This window comes from Carica papaya, chromosome 2, assembly GCF_054855325.1.
Source record: "Carica papaya isolate Zhongbai chromosome 2, ASM5485532v1, whole genome shotgun sequence".
NCBI lineage: Eukaryota > Viridiplantae > Streptophyta > Magnoliopsida > Brassicales > Caricaceae > Carica > Carica papaya.
Window position 1 is genome coordinate 7,749,620 of NC_142310.1, and position 17,534 is coordinate 7,767,153.

Sequence of the window (17,534 nt, forward strand, 5' to 3'; positions counted from 1 at the left end):
ATTGACTGATTTGAGCATCTCACAATTTACGTGGTTATTTTGATTTGCAAATATATATTTAATTAAAAAGAAAGTTAGAGATGATTCTTTTATCTACTTACGGTTGTATATTAAAATATATATATATATATATATGTAATAACGAGGGAGAGGGGAAGTTATGAATAAAATTAAAAGGAAAAACCAGAAAATAATTATAAAAATAAAATAAATTAATTAAATTAACTGCTTTTCTCGAAAAGGCACGTCGGTGACTTCCTTTAATTCCTCGGCACCGTTTCTATCATCATATCATGTGTATTATCAACTATTGCAACACATAAATACCAAAATGGACTCGTTATCTTTCGCACCATCGGCCCCGCCGTGTCCGCCGCCACCACCATTGTCAACTGGTGCTCCACCAGCCACTCGTTCAAGGCCTTCAACCACTCATCAAGATGGTCCCTTGCCTTGGTCCACTGATCTCTGCGATTGCTGCCTTGATTTTAGCAGTTGTATGTTCATTAGACCCACTCCTTCCTTTCTTAAATTACCCTGACTTTCTTATCTGATTAATTACCACCCAAAGGAAAATTAATATTATTGTATATTTTGTGCAGGTTGCCTGACGTGCTGGTGTCCATGCATTGCATTTGGACGTATTGCAGAGATTGTTGACAGGGGATCGACTTGTAAGTAAACTAGTTCTGGGTTAAACAAGTGAAGATTGATTATATTAATTAATCTATAATTTTCTTTCTGTGAAAAATTAGCATGTGGAGTGAGTGGAGCTCTATACACATTGCTGCTCTGCATGACGGGTTGCTCGTGTTTATATTCATGTTTTTATCGATCGAAACTGAGAGGACAATATTTTTTAGAGGAGAGTGTCTGCTGCACCGATTGTTGCATTCATTTCTGCTGTGAGCAATGTGCTTTGTGCCAGGAGTACAGAGAACTCAAGAACCAGGGCTTCGACTTGTCTATAGGTGTGTATATATATATATATATATATCCATACGTATAAATTTGTGTATATGTATTATGTGGGTGTTTATATCTGATTAACTTCAGTAAAAATGTGTTTTTTGACTTATGGAATTTTTCTGTTTAGGGTGGCATGGAAACATGGAAAGACAGAAACGAATAGCAGGAATTGCTCCAATACCGGAAGGAGGCATGATTCGGTAGATACACCAATATACATTCATACATCATTGTGTAATCTATCTGAAAATTTTAAAGTTGCTATTTGTCTTTCTTGTTTACAGAAATGACAGACTCTGAAAGAGTAACTATTTATCAGTAACTCAAATTTACAGTAACGAACATAAATTTCTTTCGAAAAGGATGTTTTAATCACTTACCAAAGAATTGTTTTGAGAAATATATTGAGAAAGGAACCAGTAAAAACCCCATAGAACTCCAACCTTTTTCGATTAACCTGCTCCACTAAACTGTCCTTTACATCTCTACTTAATTTATATGGAAGTTTAGGCTTTTAGGATCAGGCCCAGTCAACATAAGGACTTCTTTATATGGAGGGAGACCCAGTAAAAGCCCCTTTTTCTATTAACCCGACCCACTAAACTCTTTTACATGGACTTCTTTTAAATGGAGGTGCCCAGTAAAATTATTTACATGGACTGCTTTTATATGGAAGCTCAGTAAAATCCCCCATTGGACTTCAGTCTTTTTTTTATTTACCGGTCCACTAAACTGTCAGTTACATGGACTTCTTTTAAATTGAGGTTTGGGCTTTTACGTTCGGGCCCAGTAAAATCCTTTATATGGACTATATGAAGACCCAGTAAAATCCCCACTGGACTTTTTCGATCAACCCACTCCACTAAACTGTCCTTTTTAAGTGGAGGTTTGGGTTTTTAGTATCAGGCCCAGTAAAATCCTTTATATGGACTTCTTTTGCATGTAGACCCAGTAAAATCCCCATTGGACTCCAACCTTTTTCCCACAAAACTGTGATTTACATGGAATTCTTTTATACGGAGGTTTGAGCTTTTAGGAACATACCCACACAATATTGATATCAGATATAATTAATATAAAGCAGAAAATTTGTGTGACCCACTCACGAAGCCAGAGTCCTTGACCTATATTATATATGCATATGTTGAATAGTACGTCCATTAATAAGTAAAGGAACACGTTTGGTGGGTAGCCTAAAAACAGGGAAAGGGGGGGGAGTAGATTACTAATACTAGTCTTGTGAAAATTGGAAAAGCTATGACGAAAGTGGTTTTGTCCGAGATTGAAGTCCACTTATCCTCCTTCAACTTGATGGAGATGGTGAAAACTGAAATGGTATGTCCCCAAAAATTTAGAAGAAAAATGACCCAATTATCACTTGCTTTTGAAAAGATGTTATTGGGGGGCAGCCTAAAGTTAGGTTTTTATAGTGCTTTTGACTCCATCACATGCCATGTTTCTTAAAATGTCAACAATATCATCCCACTTTCCAACCTTATTTCTGATCAGCTGATGCCAACCTTATAGCTATAATAATTGTTTACCATTTTCCTTTTTTTTTTTTTTTTTTACTTTCTCAAATAAAAAAGTTTTCTTCCCCACCCATTTCTAATTATACTAATGTGAACTCTTCCAATTATAATGTATATTCACATCTTAAATGGGTCATCCAGTTCTAACGAGAAGCAATCCTAAGTTTCCACATAGTTCACAAATAAATTAATATTTCTATAGATTAATAATGGGTTTTTTTTTTTTTTAAAGTTGGTTTTCCATTAAGTGGGTTTGTAATTCCTTGACTGTGTGTGTAAGGGATTATGTCAACGATGGTGGCCGGAGGGAAATGGGGAATTCTTGTGACTTCTATATATATTAATTAGATAGGTTAAGCCATGATATAAATATATATACACGGTCAACCGAAAAGCAATATTTATTAGTCCACCTTAATTATTTGCAATTACTTTTTAGACACCTTAATCTCGTGTTGCAATCAAAATGACAAGTTCTTTGAGTTCAAACCCAACAAACATTCCTTGAAGATGAAGTTACTTAATCGCTGCGGCCGTGTAAGCCACATAGTGCATGACACCGTTCACTAATTTATAATATTGTTGATTCTTTGACTTACCTTTTTAAGATACATTCTCTACTCATCTAAAACACTAAAAGGTATCGTTTTGAAATGCCAGCTCTCCATCCCCCTCACATTTTGGATCCACGTGAACACATGTGACCATTTCCCAATTGCCCACTTTGCCACTTGTCATCCAAAAAATTCACATTTATATTCTTTTATTCCGTTTACTAACTCGACCTATCCTTATCTCTTCGTTTTTTCCTATATAAACAACTTCCACTTAACAAACAAGATGTAACCCAAAAGACAAATATCCTCCCCTCGTGTGCATTCTTTTGAGATTTGAGAAGAAACAACAATGGCTGCCACCGCTCTTGATCCACCCTTAACCCTCCAAATGCTTAACAATCAACGTAGAGGTATAGTTGAAGAAATTGAAGGTCTGATTAGAGTGTATAAAGATGGACACGTGGAAAGACCCCAGATTGTTCCATATGTCAACACCGAGCTGGCTCCGGAACTCGGTGTGATGTCAAGGGACGTAGTGATTGACAAGTTCACAAACATTTGGGCACGGTTTTATGTTCCGAATGATATGACCAACAAGGGATCAAAGCAGCTTCCTTTGATTGTTTATTTCCATGGAGGTGGATTTTGTGTTGGCTCGGCTTCTTGGATTTGCTACCATGAGTTCCTAGCTAGACTAGCTGCTAAAGCAGGGTGCCTAATCATGTCAGTTAACTATCGTTTAGCTCCGGAAAATCCTCTTCCAGCCGCTTACGAAGATGGGTTCAAAAGCTTAATGTGGATAAAGCAAGAAGCACTAAGTGGGTGTAATAGCAATAATGATTGGTGGTGCGGGCAGTGCAATTTCTCTACTGTCTTCTTAGCCGGTGACAGTGCTGGTGCCAATATAGCCTACAATGTGGCAACAAGAGTAGTTGGTGCCAAGGCTCTGTCTTTAAACCCTCTGACATTTAAGGGCACTATCTTGATCCAACCCTTTTTCGGTGGAGAGACGCGCACGAACTCGGAGAAATATATGGTGCAGCGGCCTCGGTCTGCTCTGAGCTTGTCGGCCTCTGACACGTACTGGCGGTTGTCGCTACCACGCGGGGCCAATCGTGATCATCCATGGTGTAATCCTCTGACAAAAGGGTCAACAAAAGTGATGGAGGAGATGAGGAATTTGGGCATGATGGTGTGCATATCAGAGATGGACATACTGAGAGATAGGAACTTGGAGTTTTGCAGTGCTTTGAGAAGAGCAGGCAACCACAAAGTGGAGCAAGTAGTGTATAAAGGTGTAGGCCACGCCTTTCAGATTCTTAGCAAGTCTCATCTCTCGCAAGCCCGAACAAGTGAAATTGTATCCCACGTCAAGGCCTTCATTACTCAGCGCTTATAACATATTACTTTTTCGCTCTAATTTTTCTTTTTCAACGTGTATATGTATGTATAGGGGTAGATGTATTCAACTTAGTCTGATTTCAATGTCTTTATGGAACTATAGGGGCCTAGAGAGCACAAAAAAATATATGCCTCAAAGTACATATTGTGGGTGTGATGTGCATCCTTCTGTGGCTAGTTATAGAATATGTGTGCTATAGGTAGTTACATTCTGTACATACTTGCTGTATCTTGTACAATATGTATATATGTCAACTCACTGTAATAAGAATCAGGTGCATCGTGGCTTCTATTAAGTGTTGATGATCAATCTATTAATGGAAGTACTGTTTTGACGTTGTAGAGAATATGACCATTAATGTTAGCTCTTCAATGTACTCATTGGCTTATGTGCCTTTAAGAGGGGCCATAAGAAAAATCAACAAATTCAGTACTCTCTCTCTCTCTCTCTCTCACACACACACACACACACATTTACCCCAACAAATTTATTTATGCATGTAGACTTTTACCCAAACAAATATTGAGGAGTCTGGACATCCACGTGTGTGTGTATATATGCGTGCAACTTACATCACACTCCCCAAGATATATGTAATATAAGAAATACTATACTTGTTTAAACCTGAAGAAGAAAAAACATCATATTTTCCCTCAGTGCTTCTCCTTTGCTTTTGTGGGTCGCCAATTTTCTGCCTTGGTCAACATCATCCAAAGTTCGGAATAAGATGTTTAGATGAAAATAAGATAGATAGTGAGTTTACATGTATGTTTAAATGGGACTGGGCTCAGGTTGTATATGGGTTTAAATGGAAATGGGATAAAGTTAGGCCTAATGGGAATGGGCTAGCCACTAGGCGAGAATCAACTATGGTTGGATTTTAGCCGAGGGCTAGAATTTGGGCTTGAGTAATACAAAATGAATTTTGAAACGGGTTGGGTTTTGCTTATTTTGTAGTGATTTTGGAGAGTAATAAATTACATCCTAAATTAATTAGGCTTAAAAAATCAGTGTGTTTCAACTTAAAAACCCCAAATGGATTTGTAAATTTTTACATTTATTAGAAACAAAAGCCAAAATTGGCATCAGGCAGATTAATGGTATGACAATTTGCTCCTCTTTATTTTGGTTTTTCCTGACTTGGTCAAATAAATTTTAGTAGTTGGATACATGATGAAAGACAACTGTATTCAGATACCAAGAAATTTGAGATTGAGGTTGAGAACTGGGATAGAGACCAAATACAAATAAACTAGGAGACATCGTATTTTCCTGTGAGTTGATCAAAAGAAAAACTTTTAAACCCCGTGATTCTCTTCATGTAACATAGGTTGAACTTTGATTGCATGACATTTTTGCTCACCAAGTTCGGGCTTAAAAGGCTTTTGAATGGATTGCCATTTAATTCTTAAAAGAACAAAAGAAAAGAATATGGATATCCAAAAAATGGTGAGATGGTTAGTTAAATACTGTGGGACTATCAAGCTGCAGATGCCCCGATCGACCTTAGTTCTTTTTTTTTTTTTTTTTATGTGAATATATGTAATACCACTTGATTCATCCAAAAAATGTTCTTTAACACAAAATATTCTCACTCTGTAAGGAACATACTAAAAAATGCTCTTGCTTACCAGGACAGATAAAAAAATGTACATAAACCGTAAACAATTCACAAAAAATATTTCATTTAGTTTACAAAGACTACAGCCAAAAATGGCCCTACACGTTAGCCACAAAGATAAAACTACTGTCCCACTCAAATCCATCAGGAAATAGCATACAACTCATCTACTAAGCAAAAACAGTGGCATACCTAACTTCCAAAAAAAAAATTCCAATGGAAAGTGCACGATCAGCTTTGAATTAGCTAGACATCATCATGTGATCAATTGCCTGAAATGCTTGATTGGCAAAAAAACGGACATCAACATCTGGGTCCTCACTTAGCTCGACCAAACATGGACGAATTGTCTTCTCCACCACCTATAGTAATATTTTTTTTTTCGTACCCAGTTTAACAATAAAATTGTGAGAGAAAAGGATTTAAAACAATCAAAAGAAAAACTAAGTTGAGAAACTATTTCCATCCGTCACATCACCAATATGGGAACAGACGTATTTGACGTGGAAAAGTAAAAAGGAAATGAATGGCACACAGTACTTACAGACTGATCAACTATGGGAACGAGGGACTGCAGCACTTTCGCCACATTAAACTTTATATTAGGAACCCTGCAAATGGAGGAGATTCAGACAACAATCAGAAACCACATGGACTATAATACATCATTCATGTTTTGATAGTGTATTTACCTGTCTTTGGATGCACTGATAACCACTGGTAAGAGTTTACAACATGTGATTTCTAAGCCCATTACAGGTGCAAGGAGAGAAATGGCACGCAGAATGGTCATCCTATACAAATAGTGTGGATTGGTGGTCATCTCCAAAACCTGCCCACATGGCATCCCAACATGCAAATTTTAAATGCAATCAAATAAATATCTTGAAAATGCATTTATTTCTTAAAAAGGGAAAAATGAAAAAATTGCAAGTTCCAGTATGGTTGAGGCACCAACACAAATAATAATATTCGTGTAAGTGTAAACTCAAATGAGCAAGTAATCCCTTGTGAAAGCTGATGGGAATTAATCTTCAACCTGTGGAATTATGTGATGCATTGCCCATTCTGGACCGAATTCTTCAGCAAGTCGCTTCAAATTATTAGCTGCAGCATCACGAATCGAGTATACCTGAAAACAGCACCCAATCAGAATTTTTTAATACAATCTACATAAAGATAATTATGATGCAGAGCTAAAGCCTTCTACTTGAAACCATTTTCCTTATTTAGAAGTATAAACTATACCACAATCCACTATTGGTGATAAAAAGGTATCCTAAATCAGAATTTTTTAATACAATCTACATAAAGATAATTATGATGCAGAGGTAAAGCCTTCTACTTGAAACCATTTTCGTTATTTAGAAGTGTCAACTATACCACAATCCATAGGATTTACTATTGGTGATAAAAAGGTATCCTAAATCTTCAAAGAGACAAGATAATAAATTTGCACAGATCAACACTACAAGTACATTATGTATATCCAAATTCAATATATTTGGCTACACTCCAGTTACCAAATTGTTTTCCATGCTCAGGATTCAGTTTTAAAGCCATCAAAGACGGACATCAACTATAGTACTGGACCAAAGATAATTTCCCATAACACTTGCACAGTTGCACTAGAAGTTTAAGAAATTCTTTGGCGTTGATTATGCCTGAAGTAGTTGATTGCTTTTTCTCCGATGGTCTTCATTCATATTTTTGTAGACTTTAATGGGCTCATAATAGATACAGATTCAGCTTCATTCCAACCGCCAAAAAGTAAAAGACTAAAAGAGAAAGGAAAATGCATATAGAATTTTACTTGTAGTAATGCAAGATACAGAAAAAAAAATACCTTATCCTGTAACCATTGCATGCAGAGAGCACCTAGTTTATCATCAAAAAATCCAACACCTAACTGACTTGCCAATAGAGGTATATACTCTATGATTGCAAGACGAACTCTCCAATGCCTATCCTCAGCAAGCTCGACAATAGCTGGCAATAAAGATTGTGACAGCAAATCAATTCCGATAACCTGCCATTAAGAATATTATAGCATCACTTACTTGAAGAGGAATAAAGCACGTGTATAAGATTTACAAAAGAAGAATCAAGCATATGCAAATAAACATCAATCTTTTATGGATGAATAACAGCCTTGATATCCTCTTACAATTAGGTGATAGTACCTGATAAGTACTAAAATACTGTAATAAATATATACATTTTTCTTAAAAATTTTGTAAAACAAAGTAATTTATTTATTTTTTATTTGGCAATCAACATTTTATCTGAACACGTAACTGTTTATCTAATGCTTTAAGGAACTTAAAAGCATCCTACTGCTTCAAGCCTATTTCTTTTAACAATCTCAAATACCCTCTTAATGATCTTTTAGAGGAGAAAAAGGACTGCAAGGATTATACATTAGATATTCTTTTAAGCAGATCAGAAATAGATTTCTTTGTTGGAATTAATCCGTTCTGGAGTCATCTTCTCAACTAACTATATTTCAGCAAACCCACCGTATCCTCTCCCGTCTTACAGTTGTCAATAAACACTTAACCATATACCACCATCTGATTCGTAAAGCTTTTATTGTCCATGCACAGTTAAAGCTCAGCTCCTGACAGCCTCAAAGAACTTTACAAATACTCAGAGACTAGAGCCAAAGTCTCTAATTATATTAGAAGGAGAGCAAGTGCGTTAAAAATAGGCCTCTTTCTTTCTTTCACCCACAAAATAGACACACGAATGAAATTGAGAAGCTTCTCCCTTTGTTTACAAACTTGCAACCAAGCTCAATCAACTCAACATTATATCTTTGAAATTATTTCTCGGTAAGAAAATTTGATATTATTGTCAGAAGTTAGTTTTTATGTTTATAAACATATACGTTTAACTTTTTTTCATCTTAATAGGAAAGACAAAACAAAAAGTTCTACAATCTTTTAATGGCAATAAAAAAAGGTTTTAAATTTTATTAAATATTTACAAATGCACAATCTTAGCAACTGAACGCTGATTCAAACAATGAGTCCCTACTTGATGAAGAGGCATCAAGCAAGAGTCTCGAAGCCCCGCCCCCCTCCATCTTGGAGAGCAGAGAAGTAACCATCATGACTAAGTCAATCCGGTTTCTATTGTATGCTTTATTAATATGCAATGGACAAGGTAAAAATATTAAATAATTTTTTTATAGTAGGTACCATTGAATTTCTCCGCTTCTTTTTTTCCAAATGGCAGCAGTTACTTTACTCTATGTGTAGATAAAATTACAAAACGAATGGGGAAAAGATAGAAGAAAAGAAAATCAAGATATTTTCTTCTTTGTTTGGGTCACATGTCGAAAAATTGAATGTCAATAAAATAGCAAATCAGATAATTAAAAGTAAAATAGAAAATTTTGCTGTTAAAATGTTGAACTTTCTTTTTTGTCTGTTCTCAATTTCCTTTTATGTGTAATAATGGAAAACATTAAGCTCTAAGGGACTTTCCCCATAAGAACTGGAATGCACACACACACACAAAATGAGGTGCCGGGGTTGTCCATATGTTAATGTGATTGATATGATATATCATATATATAAATAGGATTTGATCTAAAGCTTAGCTAGGATTGTGTATGTTAATATGGTGGGCTAGGCAAGAAGCTTTATGATTCCCTTGAATCTAATTAAAATTAAATTTAATTAAACATTACATAACTTTGTTGAAGCATAAAATACAACATCTACACAATTTACTTTGAAAACAATATTAGTATAAATTTCTTATAATAATTTAGTTTTCAATGTTTTTTCTTTTTAAAAAATTACATATAAATAACAGTAGATTTTGGTTAATAAACTATGTTTTGAATCTTACGAGCCACTACGATTTGTCGTTCAAAAAATTGGATTTTCTAATGATAGTTCAGATCCAACTCAACAACTATCATTCCTTCTAGGGACTAAGAAATACTGCACAAATATCAGGTTCCATAAAATAGCCATTTAATCCAAGTAATAAATCAAGTTAGGCAACTCAAAAAAAAAATCAGGTCAGAAAGCAAACAGTTGTAAAACAATAAAACAGCAAATCATGGTATTTAATCACCACAAGGGCATTTAACTTTTTCTTATGCAAGAAAGATTTTTATTCACATATCTATCAAGGGGGTGATAGATGAGCCACTCAAGCAGAAAGTATGGATTTGTCACAAACCTGATTTACTTGATCAAGCTTGCTAATGATGTTGAGACGTACATCAGGAAATTCATCCTTCAACAGGGAAAGAAAAATTGGAAGAAGCTGCTCAATTGTTGCTTCCTGCATTAACACACTGATAAGGTTCTGAATATAAAATGACAATATACAATATCAAATCCAATGTCACGAGTATAAGTGGAACATCAAGTTCTTCCTCATATTCCTAAATAAGCATTTACTATATTGACAATTCTATGAAATCTTACTTTTTCTTTTCCAGTAAATAAGGTTGTACCTTTCCTAAGACTGGAGCCATCCCCATTATAACTGAAGCCAAAGCAGAACGGACATGCTGGGAAGAATCTGATGATAATTCCTGCATAAGGCAGTGAGAAAGAGTTCAGACAGGTAGCACTGGAAGGGAAATTTTTCCCAGAAAGTTAGTACTCTGCGTTAAAGATCACATATAGATTATACATTTGAATTCCCCTAAAATGTATACCTTCACACAGGGAAGAATGTGTTGGATAGCAAGTTCAGGATTTAGAATCCTGCAAAACTTAGTCACTTTCCCTGCTGCTGCTATTCTTACTTCAGCCTCATTGTCTCGAAGTAACCGCACATATGCAGGGACCAAGTCCGTTCTTCAAAATCACCAAGTCGAAAAAGCACATGGAAGCCAAATATATAGAGCTATCATTGCAGAGTTTTGACTAAATAAAGAAATCATCTTATACCATATTTTAAATTGCATGTCCAAGTTTTAGGAAATGTGATTTGTCACCAAAATTACACATGAAAAAAATCAAAAGAAGAAACCATGCTTGCATCACACAAGAAAGTCAACTTACAGAATTCTAATCAGAAAAAGTAAAGAAATCATCTTATCATATACTTGACATGGCAAATCCCGCAAACCCAAGGTTTGGGAAGTAGTACTTTAATTGTAACTGTATAGAATAAACATACTACATTTGGCTTCAAAATATGTATATACCTGGTAGGCTCCGGTCCCACAGCTTCACAAAGTTCATACAATTGATTTGCAACCATATATCGCACACGCCAAGACTTGTCCTGTCACAGGACAACAAAGTGTACATAAGAACAGTAATAAAAAAATCAAAGAACAGTAACAGATATGCGTAGGTGCATATGTTTCTTACAAGGTTATACATGCTCAATCATGAATAGACCTTTTTTTCCCTCGTGCATTAGAAATTTGATATTTGATTAATCGCATGGAACAAAAAAGGAACTTTGAAATGAACATAAGTCAGAAAATTAGAAAAGACACACTTATAGTAATGTTCGAACATATAACAGTTCCATATGTTTTTACCTGAGAAAAATTTACAATAACAGGAAGAATGTGTGCAACACAATCTTGGGGCTCCAACAATTTTCCAAGAGCAGCACAACCCTCAACAGCCAGTAATCTAACAGAATCTTGATCTGAATTGGAAAAGAAATTAAAGAAATAAATTAGTACCAGCTTATGCATCAATATGCATAAATATATTAGTACAAAACTACACACGCAAAAGAAAATCACAGTTCCAGTTAACATCTCACAATATTTAATATTCAGCATGGAGAATAAACTCAAGCGCACAAAACTAATTGTGAGAACTAGTTTTTAACCACTACATTATGATTTTTGGAAAAGTACTGTTCTTTAAATTTTGATGTCCAATTTTTGGAACAAGCAATAAGGTGGGTAAAAGACCCTTACACCAGCATACTAGGTGTTTGGTTTAAGAAATAGAGTGGGTAGAGTAAATTGCTATCCAACCCAGACTTGGTAGTGCTACTCACCCCACCAGGGGTGAATACCCAACCTGCATAGTGTAATATTGTATGCTAGCATACTTTAGTTCACCTATTAATTATTTTTGGTTACAAAATATACACTCTCCTTCCACACAACCAATTAATAAAGGATCTTTTATTAGATAACAAGGGAATATCATTAGAAGGCACCCAGTGAGTGCTGCCCACCCAGAAGAATTTTTTTTTTTTTTTTTGAGATAAAGCCCACACAGAAGAAAATTATAAAAGATCAAAAGATAAGAAATAAACAAGGCCCCACAATCCACATCATCGATTAATACATGATGTTATTACCAAACATCTACTCGCAGGAAAACACCCAAACAACAAAACATTACAGTTTTCTCACCCTCTCCCACTTGCTCTAACTTTCCAATTGATAGATATTTATCAAAATGATATAAAAATCTTATAACTTTCGGAAACCTAAATCAAAAGGAGCCATCTTCACTTGACAAATCTTAGTTCTGTCTTCACTTCATCTCCTGCTGATGAACTTGAAACCCAATCAGCCATCTAAATACAGCAGCTTGATTATGGCAAGACGCCGTCATGCATGTCAATAGTTGGGTGAAAAGAAAAGAAAAGCAAGAGAGTTGCAGAGAGACATGAGGGAAACATCTGGTTAAGAGAAAAGATATTGGAAATGTGTAGATCTGAACTATAAAAGGTCGACACATAGGATTATGACCTCCTTTTCTTTTGGGAATAACATAAACTATTGTATCATTAGCTTCATCAATTATGATACATTATGATCAACTCTTTATTTTCAATTAAATGTATAACTAAAATTGAATAAGGTGACTTATATCTATGGATTATGATTAGATATATATGTTTAGATTGATTGATTACTATAATTATAATATTTTAAAACAGAATGTATAAAGTGTATTATGGTCACATGTACAACCCTGTTCATTCTTGTATCCCAGCCATCACTACCTCACCTTACCCAAATAGCTACCAATTGGCTATCCAAGAAACAAATATTGCCTTAGTTCAAGCACCCAACCACAAGTTGAAGAGGAAGAATTAAGTGAATTGGACAAAAACCTACCAACAGGCATCAATTACCAGAAAATGATATGTACCATGTCAAGAACATGCAGAAACGATGAAAACCAAGCTTTAATAGATATTTAAATACCATCTTGTGTAAGCTCATCAAATATTGACATAATATCAGTCTTCAAATGAGCAGGTTCGACTGTTGCAGCAAATCTCCCCAGATTTGAAGCAGCAGACCTCCGAACCATTGGCATGTCATCTTGACACAATTGGGTGTATATGGACCGCAACTCTGTCTTTAACATATCTGGGGCACTTGGATATGCAATATGGAACAAACCACAAGCAGAAACTCTAGCTGTAAACCATTCACCAGCTGCCAGTCTCTAGAAGGTAGGAAGTGAAGAATTAATAAAAAGATGGTGGTATAAATACAGAAAAATGAAAAAGAAAGAAATATTTCTCAGTGGAATCAAGAAATGTATAAACAGATATACGAGTGGACCTGATTGAATCTCACGAACCTAAAATTTTGCACAATGGGCGAATCCCAAAACCAAAAAGGTGTTTCAGTTGTAATAAAACACTTGTACTTTCTCTAAATTTCCCAGAGACACTAGTGAATTCAGCCTATGTTGAAAAACCTTGAAAATACTTTCACTACAAAAGAGGGGAGGGAGAGGAGGAAGTTTACTGACTGATATGAATGGATGGACACATTGATGCAGGGAAATGCAAAAGCATTTCCAATTGAACAAGCTTCGTGAACCAAAGAACTTAACAAAAATGCAGACTTTTATTTAGAATATATAAGCACACAGCAAATATATAATATGCATTCAGCTTCAAAAACAGTCTGGAGAATAAAAGAACCCAATTTTAAGGAAAGGATAGAGGCATAATGGTTATCTAACCTTAACTAGAGGAATAAACCAGTCAACCAAGTCACTCTCCCTCATTTGAGATCCAATCCTGCATAGTGACTCCACAGCTTTGTCCCTGACACAGGTTTCCTCAACAGTGCAAAGGGTCTCCAAAGGCGGGAGCAGAACATGGGCATGCTCAACTCCTCCAACATATGGAATAAACACCCCCAACTCTTCTGCCATTGCGAGAAGCACCTCATCATCATCATCATTGTTTTCACTCAGAAACGGGATTAATTCCTTTCGTGTTCGCTCCTCTCCAAGAGCACGAGCAATTGTCGATAGCCTACGGATCGAGTTCAATCGAAGTTGAATATCATCATTTTTTAGCTCATCTATGAGCACGGCAATTGGATATAGCGGTTCGTCAACCATAAACATCTTTTTTTCAATTCTTTTGCACAGCTTCCAATACTAACTATCTTCCAAAAAGTACTGCATATGACCATAAACATTCTTAGTCATAAATTTGCAATAAAGGATTAAACCAACAACTTCGTCATGCAGATTTTTTGTTCAGTATTTTTCATAAAAATCCGATCTTTTACAACAATACATCACATTATCCAACATATTAATAACTAATTGTCAGTCAACCGGAGAGAAATCTAAAATATTTCAACCGCTAATTAAGCATTATCAATGACAGAATCGAATATTACAAACCATTCCATCATATTCGTCCAGTTTTCGAGAAATTAAACAAAACATAATACAAAATAGTCAAATCGTAACTGTGGATCCGCAACAAACCCTAGAATTGAAATTGGAAGGCCGAGTAAGTTTCTAATGGGGAAAGAAGAAGAGTTAAAAACTGGATTTCAAATCTTAAAACTCTAATCCCCTAAAGAAATTAAGGAAATGGGAAAACGACAACATAATTGAGTGGAGCTCTAAACGCCAATGAGATAAGAAGCAGCAACAAGAAGTTCCAGATGCAACTGGAGGTTCCATGTAATTTCAAGATTCGGCTAATTCTAAAAAAAACAAGGGCATATCAATTAAATTTAGTATCCAACTTCCTTTCCTATTTCAGTGACTTGCTCGCCACCCAAACAGAAGAAATGAATTTAAAGCTATCGCGATTTATTTTCCCCACAAAAAGGAATAAGAAAAACAACCTCTAAATTATCAAACATGTACGGCAATTCTTCACAGAGAAATGGAAATGATTTTTACCGGTTCCAATCAGTTCCCGCCGGCCGTCTCTGAATCGATCGATAGAGAGAAAAAGAAACAGAGAGAGAGAGAGAGAGAGAGAGAGAGAGAGAGAGAGAGGGAGGTGAATCTTTTTCGTCTCTGGATTGGTGTGCAATTTATGTATGAGCGCAGGCCCAGAAAAGGTCCAAAAGATCAACTGAACTCTTTTTAAAATGGGCTTCCATTTTGTCCTTCACCCCCTCTTCCATTTCATTTTGTTATTTCTCAAGCGCGGGTATTTTTAATATATTGGGATCTGTTTTATTACTCTTTTAAAAGATGTTAAAAATTTTAAATGTCATTATTCAAATGTTCTTCAAAGAGTTTCATATTTATGTTATATTTAGATTATTGTACAATTTATTTGCAAAAATTCATATTTAAATGAAATAAAAAATATTGTAACGACTCCGAAAATTCAAAGAAAATAAATAATAACTTAAGTGTGGAAACGAAATAACTAGTTATGATTACCCTTTTGAATGAAATATAAAAAATTATAAAAATAAATAAATAATAAAATAAAATAAAATTGGTATCTTATTCACAACTCTCTTGTGGATTAGATTCCGGATCCTGATCTCTTTGATCTGAAATGGTTAAATAAGAAATGAACTACATTAGCCCAATAAAAATATCACGCTACTCACCGACACAGAAATAAAAGTTGGTAAAAAAATAAAAAATAATTAATTGAGCACTTAATTAAACAAATTCATTTATCAATAATAAATCATTTACTGTCCACTTAACGTAACGAGATTTATAAAAATAACGTATAGAGACAATAGCATAACACTTATCATGATTTCATATTCAATCGATAACATGCACATATTATAATTCCATGTTTAATTAATCAAAACAACAATTGTCCCTTTTCATCAGCCTGCTGGACATTCTCAATTAACAGATCGTCCTCATAACCCGTCTGATATGGGCACCAAATTACTAAACCTCAATACTCCGTCCGGTATGAGGGTGAAACAGGTCGTTCCCATACCCCGTCTGGTATGAGTGTCAAATTATCAAGTCTCGACACCCCGTCAGGTAGGGTTTCCAATGAACCTGGTCCGTCCACCATCTTTCAAGATATCCAGTAAGGCTGTCGTTTCATCCATTCACTTAATCACACAATTTCTGTTTACCTTTAACCTCTAGTTTTTCAATTCAATCGTAACCATACAAAACAAACAATCCATGCATTCAAAGCTATAAAATCAATCAATCATATACTATCATCCATTCAAACTGTAAAATCAATAAACAAAATCAACAATAAATAATTTTCGGTTCTGACTCCATTAGTAATCCGTAATTAATTATGGATATTTTCTAAATTGTATAAAATACTGTATTATCGTTAATTAGACTTTAATTTTGTAACAAGGAATAGAGTGAGAGATTCTCACTCAATTTAATACCCGAAAAGTTAAGCTGTTGACTGCACCTACTGGCAGTCCCTAGGTTCCTTGAATTTTTCTTCGGGAATTAAAACGCGCTATAAATACTTACAAATATCCCAAAAAATTCAAAAACAGTGTCAGGATCCCTTTTTGGCCAATTTTGGAATTCCGGCACGGTGGTGACGATTCGCCTCGGGTTGGCTATTTTTGGCCAGTTTTGAATCAATCCTTGCAAGAAAACGCGTTAAGGAGTCTCGTTTAGCCAGAAAAAAATGAAAAATCAAAATTCACCGGCGGTGGAGCTTTCCGGTGCGACGGCTCCGCCGACTCACTTTGTAGTTTGGTGTTTTGCTCCGATTAACATGTAGAGAAGAAAACGTAATCAAAATGGTAGAAAAATTACGCCGAACGGGAATCGGAAAGGGCCTCATTGGAGGAAGTTTTTTTCAATTTTTCGCAGCGGCGGCACCGAGTTTTGCCCGTGATTTTCGGCCAATCTGTCAGTCCTCTTACTCCGATTTGGCCATGGGGGTATTTAAAATTGAATTCCGAGCAAACAAATTTTTTTAACCTCTTTTGGTGGCCTGAAAGAGCTCCGGTGCGGTGGTGGGTGGCAGCGGCTTCCTTCACAGTGGCTGGGTCTTCTTCTCTGGCGAGGGGGTCTGTCAGGGTTATTTATATCGGTCCCCATTTAATCTAGGACGTCTATCATGTTTGATATGTACCATCTAATTGCGATTAAATAGGGAGTGAATCTAAACCGTTCATTGCGATTGTTGATCACATTTAAATCTGATCGTCCGATCGCGTTTAGGGAGAAAACGCATCCGGACTATTGGTGCGTGCGGGAACGGATCTGGGTCGTTTGATCGCGGGCGCGTGGATCGCC

The 17,534-nt window shown here is 35.6% G+C and overlaps 3 protein-coding genes across 3 annotated transcripts; 2 read left to right on the forward strand and 1 right to left on the reverse strand.

The window, feature by feature from the left end:
* Window positions 1–331: 331 nt before the first annotated feature.
* On the forward strand, window positions 332–1,324 carry LOC110824000 (protein PLANT CADMIUM RESISTANCE 11-like). The gene is made up of 4 exons (XM_022054507.2): window positions 332–497; window positions 603–674; window positions 756–971; window positions 1,097–1,324. Exons 1-4 carry the CDS (start codon window positions 332–334, stop codon window positions 1,171–1,173), a joined length of 531 nt encoding a protein of 176 aa, XP_021910199.1. The 3' UTR covers window positions 1,174–1,324.
* Window positions 1,325–3,233: 1,909 nt separating this feature from the next.
* Window positions 3,234–4,798, forward strand: LOC148268732 (alpha/beta-Hydrolases superfamily protein). Its single transcript, XM_088213080.1, has one exon. It carries the CDS (start codon window positions 3,408–3,410, stop codon window positions 4,455–4,457), a length of 1,050 nt encoding a protein of 349 aa, XP_088069206.1. The 5' UTR covers window positions 3,234–3,407; the 3' UTR covers window positions 4,458–4,798.
* Window positions 4,799–6,068: 1,270 nt separating this feature from the next.
* LOC110824092 (uncharacterized) lies at window positions 6,069–15,359 on the reverse strand. Its single transcript, XM_022054626.2, has 13 exons — window positions 15,219–15,359; window positions 14,028–14,474; window positions 13,253–13,499; window positions 11,609–11,721; window positions 11,264–11,343; window positions 10,769–10,910; window positions 10,562–10,642; window positions 10,282–10,386; window positions 7,928–8,110; window positions 7,121–7,213; window positions 6,774–6,913; window positions 6,626–6,692; window positions 6,069–6,443 (listed from the first exon to the last, which is right to left on the reverse strand). Exons 2-13 carry the CDS (start codon window positions 14,418–14,420, stop codon window positions 6,324–6,326), a joined length of 1,764 nt encoding a protein of 587 aa, XP_021910318.1. The 5' UTR covers window positions 14,421–14,474; window positions 15,219–15,359; the 3' UTR covers window positions 6,069–6,323.
* Window positions 15,360–17,534: the final 2,175 nt, after the last annotated feature.

What these genes read in the sequence shown, in the direction of transcription:
- LOC110824000 (XM_022054507.2), top strand. Translation starts at nt 332, where the DNA reads ATGGACTCGTTATCTTTCGCACCATCGGCCCCGCCGTGTCCGCCGCCA. An exon ending in CTGCCTTGATTTTAGCAGTT is followed by an intron (nt 498 to 602) that starts GTATGTTCATTA and finishes TATTTTGTGCAG; the next exon opens with GTTGCCTGACGTGCTGGTGT. An exon ending in GGGCTTCGACTTGTCTATAG is followed by an intron (nt 972 to 1,096) that starts GTGTGTATATAT and finishes TTTTCTGTTTAG; the next exon opens with GGTGGCATGGAAACATGGAA.
- LOC148268732 (XM_088213080.1), top strand. Translation starts at nt 3,408, where the DNA reads ATGGCTGCCACCGCTCTTGATCCACCCTTAACCCTCCAAATGCTTAAC.
- LOC110824092 (XM_022054626.2), bottom strand. Translation starts at nt 14,420, where the DNA reads ATGTTTATGGTTGACGAACCGCTATATCCAATTGCCGTGCTCATAGAT. An exon ending in ACATTCTTCCCTGTGTGAAG is followed by an intron (nt 10,643 to 10,768) that starts GTATACATTTTA and finishes TGCCTTATGCAG; the next exon opens with GAATTATCATCAGATTCTTC. An exon ending in TGGCTCCAGTCTTAGGAAAG is followed by an intron (nt 10,387 to 10,561) that starts GTACAACCTTAT and finishes GTGTTAATGCAG; the next exon opens with GAAGCAACAATTGAGCAGCT.